Source organism: Sarcophilus harrisii, chromosome 3, assembly GCF_902635505.1.
Source record: "Sarcophilus harrisii chromosome 3, mSarHar1.11, whole genome shotgun sequence".
Taxonomy (NCBI): Eukaryota; Metazoa; Chordata; class Mammalia; order Dasyuromorphia; family Dasyuridae; genus Sarcophilus; species Sarcophilus harrisii.
Window position 1 is genome coordinate 172,485,183 of NC_045428.1, and position 21,267 is coordinate 172,506,449.

General features: G+C 33.9%; 2 protein-coding genes across 2 annotated transcripts in view; both read right to left on the reverse strand.

Moving 5' to 3' along the window:
• Window positions 1–7,325, reverse strand: part of NCK2 (NCK adaptor protein 2) — an 83,082-nt gene extending 75,757 nt beyond the window's left edge. Inside the window, exon 1 of the mRNA XM_003765688.4 lies at window positions 7,224–7,325. The gene's annotated coding sequence lies outside the window, so the exon portion shown is untranslated. The remainder of the gene's footprint in view (window positions 1–7,223) is intronic.
• The window catches only part of LOC116422540 (translation initiation factor IF-2-like), a 106,163-nt gene continuing 92,200 nt past the window's right edge, over window positions 7,305–21,267 (reverse strand). The window contains exon 4 of the mRNA XM_031961232.1: window positions 7,305–7,415. Coding sequence (XP_031817092.1) covers window positions 7,330–7,415 — 86 coding nt within the window. The 3' untranslated portion in view covers window positions 7,305–7,329. The remainder of the gene's footprint in view (window positions 7,416–21,267) is intronic.

The following is a 21,267-nucleotide window of genomic DNA, read 5'->3' on the forward strand; positions in this document are numbered from 1 at the left end:
ATTACTTCAGGGGCTGTCATGGGTATAGCAGAGAAGATGAAAATGGATATTAAAGTGCCTTGGGGAAAAAAAATGGAAAGTCCTCTAGAGATGTTAGGTGTTACTATTTTTATTCTATAAAAGATGAATTGGGCTAATTGAATGGAATTTTAAGGAGTTTAGATGAAAATATATTTCTCATCTACTTATTCCAACCTAGAGCACATCAAAGGTTAAAGGATTTAAGAGTAACTTCCCAACTCCTTGGCTCTGAGGGAGCCTGTTTTGTTGGTGTCTGCTATCAATTTGTCCTATTAACAATTCATGAAGTCAAAGACAATTCATGACTTTTCCGTTCTATATTGTCCTGACTGATTCTGGATCCATCGATCTCTTAAACCTGTATCATGCTTCTCTACTTGGGGATTTCCTTCCTACTTAATAATTAATAGAAAACCACACATATTAATAATAGCACTTTAAAATATATGAAGACTCTCAAGTACCTAGCACAGTAGTAGGTGCTATTAATAAAAGCAAATTGAATTTGAGAAGTAGAATAAGAAGCATAAAATATTTTTCATCAAAATATCACTGGTAAAGCAGCAGTAAAACCTAGCCAGTATTGTTATGGTCCTCATTTTGAGATAAGCAAAGTAAGAGAGGATGGTTAAGTAAGATCACAGAGATCACTGAGTCTATTAGCTAAGTGCCAGATCCAGACATCAGACTCGAGCCTTTAGATTGTTGAAAAGACCAATGGTTTATTTTTTTACTGATCTGCAATACTTTAATTATCAATTAAATAGATCTGTTTATGATTTTTTTGTGTTGCAAGAGCAGAGGAAACATATCCTTAATGTTTATATTTTTAATAATCTTAGAGAACCCAAAAAACTAGCCAGAATAATTCTGCCCTTAAGTACTCATCAAAATGGCAAAAAATGGGCAGTCAATCTCTAAAACTCTAATATAAGGGTGATTGATAATCCTCATTATTGTGGAAGTAGTACTGACTATGATTCTTCTACTGTAATAGCTATGGTTTTGTTCAGTCATTTTTTCAGTCAGGCCCTATTTGAGTTGTCGTGGCAAAGTGACTAGAGTACTTTACCATTTCCTTTTCTAGTTTATTTTACAGATGATGAAATTAGGGCAAAAAGAATCATTAAGTGACTTCCCAGGGTTACACAGTTAATAAACTTCTGAGGCTGGATTTGAATTCAGGAAAATGAGTCTTCCTGACTCTTAGCTTGACATTTCACCAAGGTGCCCCAATTATCTATGGTATAAGGAGATAAAAGCTTGAAGAGTTTGCTAAATGAGAAAACCAATCTTCCCATCCAGGTCTAGTGACACCTGATGTGAACTGTTACTCTCTAGAAGTTTCCAAAAGGTTACAAAGCACCTGTATATTGAGTAGTGGAAACAATTTTTAAATGTTAGAATGCAAGCTTCGCTGTTGCTGTTATTGTTTTTTTTTTTTTTATGTAAAATATTAAATGAGGCTTAAGGCAACTAGGTAGCCCAGGAGATTTGTCAATCCTGGAGTGAGGAAGACCTGAGTTCAAATCCAGCTTTAGATGCTTACTTAGCTAGGTGACCCTGGGCAAGTCACTTAATCCTGTTTGCCTCAGTTTCCTCATCTGTAAAATAAACTAAAGAAATATCAAACTACATTATTATCTTTGCCAAGAAAACTCCATATAGAGTCACAAAGAGTCAAGACATTAAACAACTGAACAACAATTGAGTTTAATATGGTGCTTAAGTGGACATGTAATAAATATTTATTAATTTACTATTAAGAGGCTAAACTGGTTCTCCTTACCAGCAGAAATATGATTGTAAAACATTTTGCAAATGAAAGGGTTACATAAATAATGTTTAACTCTCCTTTTCCCTCTCAGCGGGATAATATTTCATTAAATAAAGCTCTTGCTGTTTCCAGACTAGAATTGGAAATTATGACATGATGGTAACTAACTTATGGTCTGGACATACATATTAAAAATTGAAATGATCTTTATGAAATGAAAGTCTAATTTACTTTACTTAGCCCACAAAATTCAAGCCATCTGATATATATATATATATATATATATATATATATATATATATATCAGATGGCTTGAATATATATATATTGAAATATATTAGTATCACTTTATTCCCCAGTATTCAATATTTGTCCAATGAAACATTATTTATATCATGAAAGTATAATTCTAAATAACTGATAGTATATACCACACAGACATAGTATAATGCTATAAAATACCTGTATAAGAACAAATAAGTTCTTAAAATTGTGGTGCAACCCCAACAATAAATAGCCAAAGGAAATGAACAGTTTTCTAAAGAAAAATTTCAAACTGTCAACAACTACATGAAAAAGTGCTTCATATCACTAAGAGAAATGCAAGTTAAAACAACTCTAAAGTCGGACCTTACACCCAGCAAATATGACCCCCTTCCACCCAAAATCAAACATTCAATGTTAGGAGAAAGAAAGGAAAAGAAACTAAGACACTATTTATTATGTATGTGTATAATTATATACATACATACATTATTGTGAAGTTGTAATTTTAATCCAAATGACAGAGTGAATAAGTCTCAGAAAAACACCAGGTCCCAGGAAGCCAGGTGGGCCACAGGGAGGGGCTTTGACAGAAGACCCTTGTTGAACTTAAGTGGGCTTTTGTTGCACGGGATTTCTGTTGACATCCCACAAATACTGTATCCACTCTGGAGACCTCTGGGGTTAAAATCTTTCCCAGTTACTTTGTAAGGCAAGCAGGGAGGGGCATTGACAGATTATCTGAACTCCAGTTACTATATCCAATTTGGAGGCCAAGCTATAGATGTCAAGCCCCCAGGATATTCTTTTTCTATTACAAGGTTCTACCCTCTCCCTTGTTAATCACTGGCTCTTTAGGAACTAAGCCCACTGTTGGCAGCACAATAAAATCTTTGCATCTCGATTTGGAGAAGAACTAAGCCTACAAATTCTTTTGAGATACCTGTGACACCAGCCAGAATCCCCAATATATTTTTGGAGTTTAACCCCTGCACAGCATCACAACCATTCCAGAAATGATGTGAAAAAAATAACTGAGTAATCATTCATAAGTTTTGATCCAGCAATCTCACTACTGGGCATATGTTCCAAGGAAGCCCAAAGGTAAAAAACCCTATATATCACAAAATATTCATAGGTACACTTATGGTAGCTAAGAATTTTGGAATAAAATAGATGCCAATCAACTGGGATAATGGCTGAATTAAGCTGTGATTTATCAATTTAGTGGAATGTTACTGTATAATAAAAAAAAAATAAAGAGAAGAAATCTGAGAAACATGAAATGATTTATATAAAATGATACCGAGTAAAAGAAGCAGAACCAAGTGAAAAGAAAATATAATTAAAAAGAAGCTAAACTCTGAGGAACTGAAAATACAAAAAATTATCTTGGAAAACATTTGATGAAACTTAACCTTTCCAGTTTCAGACAGGCATTAGATCATTCAGATAGAACACTGCATATATAATGTGGGACAAAGATGCTTTTTCTGTTAACAATATAACAGATACAGTTGTTAATACTTATTTTGTGGAACAGCAGGGGACATTCAGAAATGCCATTTATTTTTATAAAAGTCATCAATATGACTTTTTTCTTCAAATTGTACCTCTTAAAATATTTTTTAAAAAAAATGACAAAGATGAATTTGGAGAAAAACAGGAAGTCTTGCATTAAGTGATGCAGACTTGTCGCAGGTTTAAGAAGAAATAACTGAGGAAACAAAAATTCGATCTTAATACATTAATTTATTAAGCAACACATGGCAACTGCCCAACAAATCAGGACCAGGTCTCCTATGCTTGGGCCCCAAAAGACTTTTAGACATTAAAAACAATTATTCAAATAAAATTAATTAAGTTGGGAGAGCAAAGCAAATAGTTGCAATTTCCTGAAATCAGAAAAAGAAGTGTCCTCCTTCCCCCCCAACTATCTGCATATAATCAAAGAACATGGACATAATAATTGATCAGTATAAACAGTTATCCCAATGAGAAGAACCAGGAAAATAATAGATATAATGACTACAGAAACACAAAAGAATAATAAAAGATAATTAACTGTAGGGATTCTAGAAAACAGATAATGAAACATACTTTAGATACAGAATAATACACATGTTATCAGATGTGACCATGCATTGGCTTATTTTCTTAACCGTTTTAGTTTGGAAAAATCCTCCTTCTCGGATATTCCCTATAAGGCAACTATTATTTTGAGGTCCTAGAGTTCTTTTTACTATATAGTTCCCAAGGCCCTCCTGATGTGCCCTCTCTAGACAGTTAGCCTAGTGACTCATAGCAAATGCATTTACTAAGACAGAATAATAAAAACAATTACAAAACATTCCTTTCCATAAACCAAAGCCAATGTCTGACAAATTCAAACAGCATATGAGGGTAGAGGAACCACAGATTCAAAGGCATTAAGGCAAACATCCACAGAATTACCTGTACTGAAGCAATTCACGACTCCTCAATTGCATGGTTTCAATGTCTTTTCTCTCTTCTTATATAAAACACAACACTCTATTGTCAGAGCTATCTCCATGTTGAGTCCAAAGTTGACTCTCCTCTGCTTCTACAGACTATGTTGCCAGGAGCTGCTTCCTTTCCAGTTACCACATTTCTTACTTCACTCTACTATTTGGAACATGTGCTTCGACTACTTCAATCATTCTTTGAATTCCCTAAAAATTACTTTCCATTTGCTGAATAAGGTGCCTCCTTCTGGATACACAGCTCAATATCTTGGCCAAGAGAGAGCAGGAAAGAAAAACTCCCAGATGAACCCTGCTTCCCCCAACACACACATTGTTCTTCTCACCACAGGAGTCTCCACAACTGCTTAAAATGACAAACTGCTTTATAATCATTTAAAGACATGGCCATTTTCCATCAACAAATGAGATTATCACTTTTGATTTATTTGTATTCACATATCACTGGGTGGGTATTAAACAATAGTTTCTCATCTGTGATTACTTAATTGAATTAAGGGAAGGAGCCCCCTTTCTTATACTTTATTATAAGGGAAAATTCTGTTTGCAGTGGGAGTGAAGATAGGAAAATATTATACAGAAATAATTACGCTGCAAAAACAAAGGGCACAAACAATACTCATAAATAAATAATAAATTTCTGATTATTTTATAGATAATTAAAATAAAAATTATGTAATCTTTCCACAAATATATTAGTAATATTTTAACAGTAATTAATGATTTATACATGATTTTTCCAAATGGCAAGCTTTTGATTTCATTGATGAACTGAAACAAAATTGATAATTAGAACTGGCAAAAATGCCAATAAAATAGCCTTTGTTTACTTTAAGGCTATGCTCCTGGTGATATTAGTTTATTAAAGTATAGGACTCAATAAATAGAAGTCTGTCTAACTATAAATCCATTTGCTCAATCCTAAAAAAAGATCATGCTCTATGTGGCAATAGGACCAAAGATGAAATGACATAATTCAAAAGTTTACATTGTAATGAGAGGACACCACATGTATACATATAAATATAATGCAAGGTAGGGAATGATGAGGGCAAAGGAGAGATTCAAAGTGCCACAGGAAACTCAGTTGGCTTGGAAGCAAGGGAGGAGTAAATTAAGATTTCATGAAGAATGTGCTAACTTAGCATAACAGTTAATATAGAACCTGAAAACAATTGGCAGAATGTGCTAACACTGTGAAAAAAAGTATCATCACAAATAACACCAATGGGGAAAGTAAAAATAAATAAATAAATAAATAAACAAACAAACAAACAAAAAAAAACACCAACAACTTCTATCCTTGTATAAAATCTGTGGTGGCATGTGCATCTCTGGTTTTCACATACCTAATAAAGATAAATAGAGTTCAAGAAAATCTGGACAAAGGAAAATTAAATTTATTCCTAAAAGAATAGAGACTTCCAGAAAGACAGAAAAAAAAATCATGTTTTTCAATTTAGAGAGGAGAAAGCCAAAGAAAGCAAAAGATACAAGGAAACAGAAAGTTGGGACTTCTCCCAATATCAATAAGTTTAAAGAGCACTTCACACTGAGGTAGAAAATATACATAATTTATTAGCTCTCTTCCCCAAAAGGATAATAATATAAAAATATCATACAATCAAAATAACACAGAATTATTTACTAGTTGAGGAGAGATTCATAGAACTTCATTAGTGTTTGAATTCATAATGAGTTATTAAATGAAGTTAGAAACAAATATGCCTTCCCACAAAACATTAATTGGTGTCCCTGACAAAGAACGAATTACTAAAGAAATCATCACTGATCTGACCATTGTGGAATTTGAAACACTCAAATACGTATGTTCAAGAATTCAAATCAATTGCCAGATAATAGAGAAAGTGCAATTGTAGAGTCTTAAATCAATGTGTTTAGCCTTTAAAAAATATTCATGAAATATTTTTTATTAAAAGCAAGATAAAACTTAAGGCAGTTTCTTCAGTCTACAAAAGAAGAATTCTAAACATACAGGTCAAATCTCTCACAATTAATTTCTAGGGACTAATATTCTTTTGTTTTCCCTAAATATGAATCTTGCCTAGATATTACTTGATATAGTAATCATAGGTGCTTACTATTGGCTGTGGAAGGTAAGAAATGTCAGTCACTGGCTGAGATTAATAAATCCTTTTGTTAGAGAAAGGTGCTTCTTACAATATTTATTATAACAAATATGCTCTATAACTTCCTGAAGCCATGGGCTACATTCATATTCAAATATTATTGACACATAGAGGTAAGCAGTCTTAGTGGACAAAGCAAAAATAAAATATGATGGATACACTGTCTCTATTTATTGCATAAGAGAAGATCAGTGAAATAACAAGTTGTCAATTAAATATAAGAGGAATTAAAACTTACAAGTATTTTATTTTGGGAAAGAAGACTTTTAAGAAGACTTAATCATTTCACTTTAATACATGCAAAGGAACAATTAAGCTGAATAAGAAAAATTATCTCACTTTAAACCAAACCTTTTGAAAAATTAAACTTGAATTAATTCAGCAACTAGAAATCTGAATCGTAACATATTTATTGTCTACTAAACCCTTCATGGAAAAAATAGAAAACTGTCCTTCTAAATACCTTAGCAAGACCCAACTAAGCTTTTAAAGCATAATTTGACTTACCTTTGGCACAGTTACAAGATGTCACAGATAAAATGAGGTACTACTCTTTAATAAAATTACTATCAGGAGATGGTATTTCAGAAGCTACAGAACTGTAGAAATGTCTTCAATTTTCACCTTTAGTAGAAAGTTTCACACAGATAATGCTGATCCAGAATATTTGTGTTATGTGGTATAACAGCAGCACAAAATCTATATTAAAAGAAAAAAAAAACAGAACCAATCAAATATTTGGTAGTATTCTAGTAGTTAGTCTCAAAATGACTGATTTAATGGCTGAATTTGACCTTCCCCTTTCAACCAAACAACAACAACCTCATATGATAATGTTTCAGATTTCGTTATAATTTTTTTATTTTTCCAATAAAGTCTAATTGATACTTTATTTTGGCATGAGGGTGATTTTCAACAGTTATACCACTGGAAAAAAATGCTGTGGTGAGTACTAAGATGGAAAGACTTAAAATAATGATATTTAAATACAAAAGCTTAAAATAAAGATACTTAAATTATTAATCAATCAACAAAGGTTTACTATTAAGCATGCATATATGTTAGTAAATTGACAAGCTCCAAATTCAAGCTCGAGGAAAAGTAAAGGACAAATCTATTATTTCATATTTTGTCTTGGAATATGCAAGCATCAGAGCTGATTTTCTAAGAAATTAAAAGAGAATGACTGGCAACTCCATTTTGCAACAAGTCATGTTGGATTCAAGTACATGGTAGTCTCTGATAATGCATCTAATTGAAAGCACAGAGTGATACTTGAGTACAAATATCCACAAATCAATAATCCATGTACTTGCACAGTATATTTCTTTTCCTTTCTCCTCCAGATTCCTAGGAAAAAAGCTATCTATCTTTATATATATATATATATTGCTTCCATTTTCTCAGCATTATCATGCTGCACAAGAAAAATCTGATCAAAAAAGAAAAAAAAATGAGAGGGGGGAAAAAAGTAAGTAAACAACAAAAAAAAGTCAAAATATTAAGTTGTGATTCACATTCAGCCTCAGAGTCTTTTTTCTGGATGCAGATGGCTCTCTCCATCACAAGTCTATTGGAATTGCACTGAATCACTTCACTGCTCAAAAAAGCCAAGTCCATCAGAGTTGATAATCACCTATCTTGTTGCTGTGTACAATAATCTCTTGGTGGTACTACTCACTTCACTTAGCATCACTTTGTATAAGTCTTTTTCAGGCCTTTCTGAAATCATTCTGCTGATCGTTTCTAACAAAATAATAGAATAAAACAATCTTTAACCATGATGAACTTATATTAAAAAGAGAAAGATGAGTACATAAAAAATATGTACAGCATAGAATTTATACACACACAGCAAGTAGTTAAATGCAAAAGAGTTAGAGAGAATGAGTAAAATTTTCTTGTAGGAGACAGGCTGGGCTTCACCTTAAAGGAAGAAAGACACTCTCTTCAAGACAAACTTACAATGGCTCTGAGATGAAAGACAGAGAGAGAGATGGGAAGGTCTGTGGATCTAAGAAGAGGGAAAATAGTTTGCCATAACTGCAGAGAGTAGGCGGGGTTATGATAAGGATAGAAATCTATGCTGGAACCAAGTTGGAAAGTACCAAACAGAGGCCAAACAGAGAAGTTTTTATTTTATCCTAGAGGCAGTAAAGATCACTGGAGTTAACTGAACAGTAGAGGGAGATCATTAGATCTACCTCACTCTGGCAACTGCATATAGGATATATTGGAGTAATGAAAATCCTGAGACAAAGAAACTAATTGAAATGATGTTGTAATAATGTAGGCAAGAGGGGATAGGGGCCCGAATTAAAGTGATAGTTATGTGAAAAGAGACAAAATATCAGCTATTCAAGATAATATAAGGGCAGAAAAGGCAAGAGTTGACTAGATTAAATATGTGGAGTAGGTAAGGGAGAGGGAGGGGTCAGACAATCTGATGATGCAGCATGGAAAAGCAAAGGAGTACCAAAACTACAAAGATAGTAGGAGTTATATACAAAGGAAGCAGAGTTAAAAAATCACAAAAGCTAATAGTTACAAGATAAATGGTGTTCATCCTTTGACCTTTGGCATTAGGAGGGTAATGTCTTAACTTGCAAATTAATTGGATTTAAATGAGGCAGAGCTGTATAAAGTCATAGCCTCACTTTCTCTCCAGAGTCATCAGGGTAAGGCATGGATCTAATCGATTGCAGCAGCCTTTTTAGGGTCTTTCCTAGGCCTCTTTGTGTGAGGCAACCCATTCAAGATACTGAAAGAAGAGGGCCTACCCAGGAGAAAGTGGTATCTCAAGAAGCCATAAAGGAGAGCATTTCCAGAAGGAAAGGCTGTTCAGCAGTTTCAAATATAGCAAAAGTCAAGAAGGATGAAAACTGACAGAGAACATCTAATTTGGCAGATAGGAGACTACTGTTTTTTTGTTTGTTTGTTTGTTTTGGAGTGAGGAGATTCGGTTGAGTGATGTGGTCACAAACCATACTGGAAAAGACTGGGGCACACAAGGAAAATGAGAAAATGGAAGCAATATATGTAGATAGCTTTTTTCCTAGGAATTTGGATGAGAAAGGAAAAGAATTATACCGTCAGAGTTTGAAGGAATGAGAGAATTTTAGGGAAGGGATTTCTTTTAAAGGATGAGGCAGATTTGAGAATATATGACCAAAAGGAAGGACTTTGAAGGGCTACTCTAGCTAAATTTGGATAAACTCATAATCAGAAAGCTAACTTATCAATCTATAAACATTTATTAAGTACCTATGTGACAGATCCCGTGTTAAGTACTGGGGAAACAAAAAGTGGTAAAAGACTGTCCATGTCCTCAAGAAGCTTACAATCTAATGAGAGACAACATGAATCAAATATATATAAAGCAAGCTATGTATAAGATAAATGTTATTGTTTGTTCTTCTTTCTCAAAGAGGACCAATGACTTTAGGAGGTTGATGTCTTAACTTGCAAGTCAATCGGATTTAAGTGACAGAGAGCTGTGCAATGACATCAGCTTTATTCTCTCCTCCATCATCAAAGAGTCATCAAAGTCCACTGGCAAAACATAAATCAAGACAATTGGGGCAATGACCTTAAATGCAGTGGGAGATCATGTCTTTTTTTGAGCAAAGGTCTTTCTCAGGTCTCAGTTTGTTTAAGGCAACATCCATTCAATAATTAAAAGCTAGGTAAGAATTGAAGCTAAAGATGGACTATTTTGCCTTCACAAAAGAACCAAACCCTCAGAGTTTCTGACTAAAAAAACTATATAAAGAAGTCCAATAAAGACAATCAAATCTGAAGAAAAAGTTAATATATATCCCCTCCTTGCTAATCATATGAAGATTATATTCTACACTGAATTATTTTAGAGGGAACCCTGAAGCCCATCAATAGCTTAGAGTTCAATGACATTTTTAATTACAACTCTTACCCAGGGGAACAACTTAATAGTTCAATTAATATCAATTAATTCATTACTATCATAATTATAACCCATAAGTATCTAGTTATAGTCTAGTGAAAGGAAAAAGAATTATTCAAATAATAATTTAACTAAATTTCCTTTTTAAAAATAAGTATAAGCTAATTCAGATCAAAGAGCTTAGTGGATTTTTTTAAAAGAACATTTTCAGATGGCAGTCTTGCCTGTCCAAAAGTACATGGAAATAACTCCAGAGACACCATTCAGGAAAAATAATGATCCAACAATGGAAGTATTTTAAGTGTTAAGATATGAAAAAGAATTCTGACACAAGCCATTTCAGACTGTTCTGTTAAATGCTAACAATAAAATGATAGCCCTCTAAAAGGGTCAACAGGTCCTAGCCAATAATTTTCATTCACTGTTGGATAACTATCCCTTTCTTGGGAGTACTCAACCTGGTATTTCCTTGAGACTGTGCAGCTATTGTCAATTGATAGCACAATAGAAGAGACTATTAATGAAATAAGCTGCTCATTGGATTTAAACCACAATGCTCACTTGCCTGCTGACAGATTTTTATTAGTGAGGCCTAGTCTTGGAGAAAGTAAAGGAATGAATATTTATATAGAGCCTACTATTACTGTGCCAGTTCTAAGTGAGATGTCCCTTTTACAATTATTATTTCATTTGATCCTCAACCACCCTGTGAATTAGGAGTTACTATCATCCCCATTTTATAGTTGATGAAACTGAGGTTAAGTTGATTTGCCCAGAATCATACAGCTAGTTAAATATCTTGAGGCTAAATTTGAACTCGACTCTTCTTTGATGAGGTAGCTAAGACTGCTGGAGTCAGAAGTCTCATCTTCTTAAGGTTCAAATCTGGTCTCAGACACTTACTACCTATGTGATCCTGGTCAAGTCATTTATCCCTATCTGCTTCAGTTTCTTCATCTGTAAAATAAGCTGAAAAAGGAAATGGCAAATCACTCTAGTATCTTTGCCAAGAAAACCTCAAATGGAGCCACAGAATCAGACACAACTTCCTGACTCCAAGTCTAGTACTCTATCCACTGGACCACTGCCTCCAGGATATATAGCAAATTCACTTTGCCAATGCATACCTGTTGCTATTTGCAAGTTCATCTCTATACTCCAATGTGATACTTCAAAAAAAAAAATGTTAATGTAGGAACTTAATAAATTCATACTGGACTTTTAAAATTGAAAATAAATAAAAACTAAAATTGTTAGTAGAAGAGAAAATAAAATTTGAACCCAGAAAGTAATTTCAATGCAATTGATCATTATTTTTTGCTTCTGATGAGTCAACTTAAGGGTTACTATGAGCCATCTGGGGAATACATTTTTAAAAAGGCATGTTGAAACAGTTTTTTTTCATGGCAGTTTGCCAATCTATTTCACCAGCATCTTATATAAAATTTTTGTGGAAATTCATATAATGAATATCAAAATATTTTTTCTTTTTTGACTTAAAGGAAATATGCCCACAGCTTAATTTAATATATAAACTATCTGTTAAAAGTATTTCAATTTAGGTCATAATTAGAGCATACAATCTAAACAACAGAGGAAAATATACATTTCTGTAAAAACAATAGTATCAAATTAATATAAAAGATACATACAAGACTTTACAATTAAAATTTTGAGCTTTTGCACAAATTTAATAGAGATAATTAGAAGGGAAAAGGTAGTGTTAGAAAATTATTTGCATCAAATTAATAAATTAAAAAAATTCTGATAGCCAAAGTATATGAGAAATTGACACAAAAACACCTAGAACCATTCTACCAATAGGTAAAGTACTCAAAAGATATGATTCTTCAGAAGAAGAAATGCAAAGGATAAATAAGCAAATGAAAACACACTGTATATCACTGAATTACTACCCTAAGAAGAAAGCAAATTAAAAAAAAACCCGCCATCAGATACTACCTCATAGTATGTAAATTGGAAAAGACAACAAAAGATGGGAATTGTCAATGTTGATGGATGTTTTCCTATTATTAAATCAAAATCTGCTTCTTGCCAACTTTTACTTCTTTCTTCTAGTTCTTCCTACAAGGGACAAAAACAATAAGCCAAACTCTGCTTCTACAAGGTAGCTAGATAGCACAGTGGATGGAGCTTAAGACCTAAATTGAGGAAGACCTTAATTCAAATTTAGCCTAAGCAACTTAATAGCTGTGTGAACCTAAGTAAGTCACTCAGGTTTGTTTCCTCATCTGTAAAATGGGGAGAAAAATATTGCCTATCTCCCAGGATTGTTTGATAATAATCAAATATGATCATTATAAACACTTAGAACAGCACTGATGAAATCTTGGATTACAAGGTGGGGTTGGCAGAGAAAGCCTGAAGTACTGATAAGATTACAGGGAGGCAAACAAAGAAAGGCACTGATGGGGATCAGCTCAACCTACAGGGCCACCCCTGTGGAAGTCTTAAGTAAACCCCACCTTACTGTATGCAATCAGAAAGCCAAGTTATATCACACCCACAAGGTTATTCAATTTTCCCTATAAATTTGCCTATGATCTATGCCACCTTTGCTGAAATGACTTTTGGGTTAGCCTGCGATGGCATTTTGCCTTGTGGTGTCTGTCTTCTCATTCCTCCTCCCACATAACTCATGGTATTTTAACTCTTCTCCCCTTCCCCCCATGCCTCATGGTATCTTTCTCCTTCTTATAGCTAACTAATTCTTTTAGGGTGCTAACTTCTCTATGGATTTAGCCCGCTAGTTAATGGCATATTCCCTTTCTTCTGGTTTATTGTGAGTTCCACTAGAGAGAACTTGTTTTAATTGTTAAGAAAAAAAAACAAAAAAACAAAAAAACACCTTTTCCTTGCTAACAAATATGCTCTTCCGAATCTACTTCATATTTATCACTCCTGGTGCCTATTTTACCTCTTCATTTTGTCTGTTACCTCTTATATATAAATGTACGTGTGTGTGTGTGTGTGTGTGTGTGTGTGTGTGTGTGTGTGTTTGCTGAGGCAAATGGGGTTAAGTGACTTGCCCAGGGTCACACAGCTAGGAAGTGTTAAGTGACTGAGATCAGATTTGAACTCAGGTCCTCCTGACTTCAGGGTTGGTGCTCTATCCACTGTGCCACCTAACTGCCCCTGTAAATATACCTTTTTGACAAAGAGAAAGGTCATTATGATTTTATCACATGACTACACATCTTCAGATTACTGACTGCTGTTATTGTTAGATTTAGATTATTACCGGTCTGTTAGCTATCCTTCCAACTTCACATCAGCTACAAATCTGCTTAGCATACCATCTATGTCTGAAGGATTTGATAATGGGCAATAACTAATTGAAATAATCCTTAGAGCCTGAATAAAATTTTTCACGATTAAATACCTTGTACATTTTTTGGCTTATAATCATTCACTGAAAAGCAAGATTAGGTAATAGTTTGTCTTGGCAGTATATGTAAAAACAAAATCTGTATCTATTTTTATCTTTGATACTATTCTGGCTTTTCATTGTCTTACTACAACTATTTTTATAGCAATGCCTATTTTAGATATTGAGGAAATCTATAAAGGCAAGTTGGAGCATGAAACACTGATGAATCTAAAGATTACCAAATCCCAAACAAATGAGGTGATAGCTATCTCCAGTGACTTTATTGCTAATGATCTGAAATACTCTTTGAATTAAAAAATAAAAACCTTCTAATTGGGGGGGCGGGGAATCAAACGCTTAAATCTTTCAAGGGAAAACTGAAACAGTTTCTACATCTACACTGGCTTCTGTAAATACAATGAGGGAAATAATATTGTCTTAAAGCATCTAATAAAAAGTAAGCTAACATCCAGCATTATTCCTTATTAAAAAAAAAAAAAAACTTGCTAAAAGCAAATATGTGATGTCAGATATGCTATAATCCCTGGTGCTTAGATGGCTGAAGCTGGTGGATCACTTGAAATTGAGATTTTTGAATTGCAGGAGAGCTAAGATGTCTGGCACCAAAATGAGGTGCCATCAGACTTCCTAAGGAGATACGAATCCAACAAAGTTGAAAATCTGAACAGGTTAAAACTCCAGTACTGATCTGTAATGGAATTCAACTATACATGAAGAGTGGGAGAGTATCAGAACAAGAGAATAGAATAGGAGGAAGAAAAGAAAAAGGAGAGACTGGAAAAGGGAAGGGACGGAGGGAGAGAAGGAAAAGGGAGTGATGGAGAGAGGATGGAACAGGTAGTTGTAGTGGATAGTGGTAGGCCTAGAATCAGGAAGACTCCTCTTCCTGAGTTCAAATCTGTTCATACTAATCCTGGTCAAATCACTTAGCCCTGTTTGCCTCAGTTTCTTCATCTGTAAAATGAGGCAAACTACTCCAGTATCTTTGTCAAGAAGATCGCAAATGAAGTCACAAAGAGTTATGTACAACTGAAATGGCTGAATAACAATGAAAGAGAGAGGAAGAGAGAAGGGGAAGTTGAGAAAGGAAGGTGAGAAAAATAAAGGGAGTGGAAATGAATCATTTTCATGATCAAAGTTATAAAACATCAAAAGAAAAATTGATCAAAACAGTATTTTTAAAAATTAGCCTTATGTGACTCTATACTTTTGGAGTAGGCTTTTAAAACTTGATTCAATACATTAAATTTATCTTTTCTTAAGTTTTATAATCTATTAGGCAGAGAAATGAAGAAATCACTAAAAGACACACAAATCAAGTAAATTTCTACTTTAACAATTCTTAAGGTTGCATTTTATTTTTCTTGGAGATTTTTGTTGCTATTATTAATGCTGCTGGGAAGGAAGAAAATATGTTGAAAAAGGGTGAGACATAGTCAAGTAAAAAATTATTCTAATCTCTGCCAAGGTGTCTATAAATGTTTCTATTCTTTAAGATGGGCATTAACATAACTCAATATTTAAAAAAAGTTTTCACACGGATTAAGAAACACTTCTACTAAAAGAGACGGTGCATATAGCAATATGCATTGCTGTCAGAAATTCCAACAAAGACATTCATTTATCTTTTTAAAAAAATTAACTCCAAAAAGGTTATAAAATCATATCTTTATTGTAAATAATGGAAGGAAAGTAGTATACTATATAGCCATTATATGTTTTTAAGAAAAATTTAAGAGCTTTGTCAATACTAAAAAAAAAAACCTTTAAGAATATTAAAATGTATAAAATAAAGGACCTTTATTACAGAAGAAATAAATAAATGAATGAAAAGGAAATACATAGAAACTACTGAACTTAAATGGAAGCAAAAAGAACAAGCCAATATTTTGTAATCTCATTTCTATTAGTGAAGATCATAAGTAATCTATTTACCTCCTCATCTTATATGATTACTGTTTCAGAAATCACTCTTAAAGGGATCTAACCAAAAAAAAGTTGAGGGTTTTAATCACAGATATTTTAACATACTGTGTAAGCCAGTAGAATACTGAGGCTACCCATCGGATCTTTGTCTAAGGACCCAGTTCACCTTTTTTCCCCCCCCAAATATATTTTCTGGTGAAAATATTCTATGCCATGAGTAATTTTCATGTTGAACACTGATAATATACCACTTTAAGGGGGAGGCATAGTGGCAAAATATTGGAACCAAAGTATATGCATGCTGATTGGAAAATGATAATAATGGAATGCTATTGTGCTTTAAAAAAAATAAGACAAATTCAGAGAATCCTGTGAAGAATGGATGCAAAATATACAGAACGAAGAGAACATTTACCAGTGAACAGACAAATAAAGAGGAAACAATAGTGAAAGATGACATAATCCTGATCACTGTAATTATCCACCAATCCTGATTTCAGAAAACTTCCAGCATAACACGTCTTTCTCTTCTCAGCAGAAAGGTGATATACTTTAGGTGTGTAGTATGAAGTATATCTTGTCCATGTGGCAGGGAATGGAAAGTAATGTTCATTGGGTTACAACAATATTTTATTTGTTTCTCTTAAGCTTAATGCCACAGAAAACAAATTTGTTGCTCCCTGATGTCTTGTAATTTGGATTTTTCAGAAGTTACAAGGTACATGGGGTGGGGGCAATATCCTAGCTCCTACTCTCATGCAAGTTAGGGTAGTTTTTCCATAAAAGGTACTAACATCATATCTGAGACTTGATTGGTTTAAGGGACTAAAAGTTCAGACTGATGACATAATTTCTTTGTCTTCCAAGGATAAAGAAACTGCAAAGAGGTGCAGCTACACACTGATGCTTGACTGGTAGATTACAATAGGCAATTCAGGCACAAGACCTAGCTCAGTTAAATCAACTCAAAGTGAACTCAAAGTGTCCTCAAAACATAATCTTGGTGAAGGCCTTCTACTGCTATGGCTAAGTAAATTTCCTTTTGTTAACTGCTGAATGACCTATGATTATTTCATATTCTTTCAGTATCAAATAGAACAGGATAAAAAAATAGCTCCACAGGAAGAACGCAGAGTCTGGTGTCAGAAAAATTCCACTTCCAGAAAAATCCAGAAAAATTCAAATCTAGCCTCAGACATTTATTGGTTCTGTGACCTTGGGCAAGTCCCTTAATCCTGTTGTCTCACTTTTCTCTTGGATAAAATGAGTGGGGAAAGGAAATGAGAAGTCCCTGCAGAGCCTTTGCCAAGATAACCCCAAATGAAGTAACAAAGTATCAGATAAAACTTAAAATGACTCAATAATAACAACAATCTAATAGAAACCACTTGGCTTGAGCCAGATCCTGCCTAAATATGATCAACAGGAAGAATACTGTAGTTGAAAAGATGATTGTATGTCAGGGAACATTTGGGTGCCATTAAACACATAATTTAAAAAATACAACCCAATTTACCCACTTCCATCTATTCAATTGCAGAACTAGCTCAATGTATATTTTCAATGCCTGTCTAGTATGAGCTAGTAGAAAAATTTTGCCCATTAACAATCTAGACCAGATGTTACCAACCTAGGGTCTGGGAATATAAGCATTTTGGTAACTATTTCAATATAATTGGTTTCCTTTGTAATCTTAAATATTTTATGCGTTTAAAAGCATTATTTTGAGAAGGGGCTCATAAGCTCCATCAGACTGCCAATGGGGTCCATCACATAAAAAAGATTAAGAGCTCCTGGTCCAAATAATAGACACTTTTCTTACGGAGTCAGGCCAATATTACTTAAGGATGTTCTTTAATACTGTGGGGGCCTGATGCATTAAGTGCAATATTATCCACAACTAAAAGAGCTAGACATCTCAACATTTATACAGTATCTCTCCTTTTTAAAGGGGGCCTGACTGAGTCCCTGATTGAGTCCCCCTTCTGCTGCTAGGGTGCAGCAGCAGCAGCAGCAGAACTGAACTAAAGAGTCAGGGTTGGGTGACAATGAGGACTCTGACAATTTAACCTCTTTTGGACTCAGTGTATAATGAGCAATGCTGAACTGAATAATTAGGAAGGCTTTTTTTCCAGCTCTAAATCTAAATCTACGAACTTCCACATCTCTGTTGCTGATTGTCCTTCATGCTTGAAGAGAACCATGACATCAGGCAGATGAAGCCAAGACACATAAGTGAGCTGGATTTAAGCGAGGGACAGCTGTGCAAAGTCACCACCATGCTTTGTCCTCCAGAGCCATCCAGATATAGTGGCAAGATACAGATCAGCATGACTGAAGATGACCTTGAATCCTGTGTCCTAACCCATAAATGTCAAGATAGATGTGGATATAAATACAGATATTTCTTTTTTTTTTTCTTTCTTCTTTCCTTTCCCTTCCCTCTGTCCACACAGGGTATCATACTTTATCTGTGGGTACTCTGCCCAGAGGAATGTAAATTTTGATCACATGCTTAATTTGTTTAAATTATTAAAATGTTTAAATTTATTTAAATCCCAGATTCCGACTGCTCCACCTTCCCCAACAAGGAAAAAGTGAAATTTTAAGGGTCAATGAAACGGACATCAATTACTAGTAGTAGTGGTAGCGGCAACAGCAGTAACTAATTTTTATATAAAGTCTAGTATGTTCCAGGCCACAATGTTAAGTGCTTTATTAAATATTATTTTAATTGATCTTCACAACAATTCTGGAAGGTAGTACTATTATTATTCCCATTTTACAGATGAAGAAACTGAGACAGAGATTAAGTGAGTTGACCAGGGTAAAACAATCATTAAATATCTGAAGCCACATTTGAACTTGGATCTTCCTGTCTCCATGCCCAGCACTCTTATCTACTGTTTCACCCAGCTGTCCATCCAGCATATTTATTATTAAAACTGTTGGTGAATATTTAGAAAAGGAAGTAGTGATAACCAAGAGCCAACATAGCTTCTTCAAGAACAGGAGGATTCTAAGAGAATACTCCAAAGTATGGTTCAGGGTTATTAAAAAATTTTTGTCAAGAACTTGAGATACTTTGACATAGTAGGTAGAATATTAGCTTTGGAGTCAGAAAGAGCTAGAATAAAGTCTTACATTTAATACATATAAGCCACATTATTCTTAGAAAGTTTTCATATGGTACAATGGATAAAGTGCTTGTTGTTCCTGGAGTCAGCTAAACTTGAGTTCAAATCCAGTATCAGACACTTACTAGCTTTGTGATTCTAGTCACTTAATATCTATTTGCCTCAGTTTTTTCATCTATAAAATGACAATTAAATCAACACTTCTCAGGATTATTATGAAGATCAAATATGAAAATTACAATCATTTAGCACAATTCCTCTTATGTAGAAAGTGCTATATAAATGTTAGTTATTGTCACTGATATTATTATAACAACCTCTGAGTGCCTCAAGCTGTAAGTTATTATTATTAAAACAAACTTCCAAATGCCATAAACTATAAATTGTTGTTATTTAACCTCTGTAAAATATTTAACCAAGCTGTAAATTAAAGATGAAATGCTGAACTGCACCAATAAAAGGAATTTTCATCTTGGGAGCTCAATGATGAAATTAGATCTGAAATAAAAAATAAAAACATTGCCCTGGCATATTTGTCAGACATGTTGAAGAGTAAAAAGATGATAAATAAAAAAGTCAAATTCATGTGACTGACCCAATCTAGTAAAATGAAACTAATACAAATAAGCCTTAGTCTTACATTTTAACCTCCAATTGTGGCTTCATCGTAGTTTATCTCAAAAATTCTGGGCATATGGTAGTGAGTGTGGGGAGTGGCTAATAAACAACAAGCTTACTCTAAGTTAAGACAGTCACAAAATATGCAGAAAAAGATGATTTGTTCTCTGAGATTGTATTAAGAAAGTTATAGCACCCAAAGTCAGAGAGATGTTAATTCTACAGCATTCTTCCCATAATTTGGTCATTCCTCACCAGGAGCAGAAGAAAGATGGCCTCGTTTGAAGGAAATGGGAAAATCACTAAGACAAGACAAGACATTTTCACTGGAATGTTAAATTTTTATAGATAACTTGAAAAGTACTTGAGGGTTACCTTGCAGGGCTGATTTCATAACCTGAAATCTAAGAAGGACTTCAAACTCCCTCACCTTTTAACAGATGAGAAAACTGAAGTCAAAAACAATTAGACAACTTCCTTAATGTCAGACATATAATAATAAAAAACAGTATTAAGAGTGGAACTAAGGTCCTTGATTCAAAATTCTACCACACTTTCCACAGCACTAAACTTTCACTTAAGTAATTCTACAAAGAAATTACTTTAAAAGCAGCCATCCATAGCCATCCACATTTGATATATACCTTGAGACACACACACACACATACACACACGTTAGTTGTTTCCCCCCCTAAAAAATGAGATTTTTAAAAACGCTTTTGGTAGTTTTAAACTCATCTTAACCTGATAAATAAAATGCTAGGGTAGAACTCAAAAAACCTGAATCACCCCTGTAAAGTAAATAAAATGGCTCAAAGCCCCTTTTCCAGATAGGCTGGGAGTCTGAATAATCACCAAGGTCACCTATTACCAGGAATCAGAACCATATCCCAGACCAGGTTTCTCACTTCCTTCAACCAAAGCCTGGTTTTGCTAGACCAAGATGAGAACTCCATAAAAATGCAGCAGATTTGACTGGTTTGAGAGGGTAATCCATTCCTTCTAAATCCCCAAACAATCTCACCAGTCTTCATCATCTTCCTTGACTATTTTTCCTATTGTTACCTATATATTTCCTCAATGAGAGCTTTACTGTCTTGTGTTTTTACGGACAGCACTAGACTTTGGCATTTTGAACCTAAGTAGAATTAAGGCAATATATTCTCCCTTTTTTTTTTTTTAATCTCTCACGCTAGCATGTGAAAAAACATTATCACAACTTTGGTACAAGCACCAAGGGTTAAACAATTTATCTCAAAAAAAATCCACAAATAAGAAAGAGAAGGAAAGCATTTATTAAGCCTTTATTAGTGCCAGATGCTATTTTTAAAATATTATCTTCACTTTAAAATATTTACACCATAGGCCTAGGGATCCATTTTCTTTTTTTTTCTGAATTTATTATATTATCAAAAGTGTTTTTTCCCTATACCATAAGATTACAACCAGACAAATATAAAAAAGAACAATGCTGAAAACAGATAATGATTTGCCCTAATAATTTTATCACTCTAACTTCAATTTTTGTCATTTCAG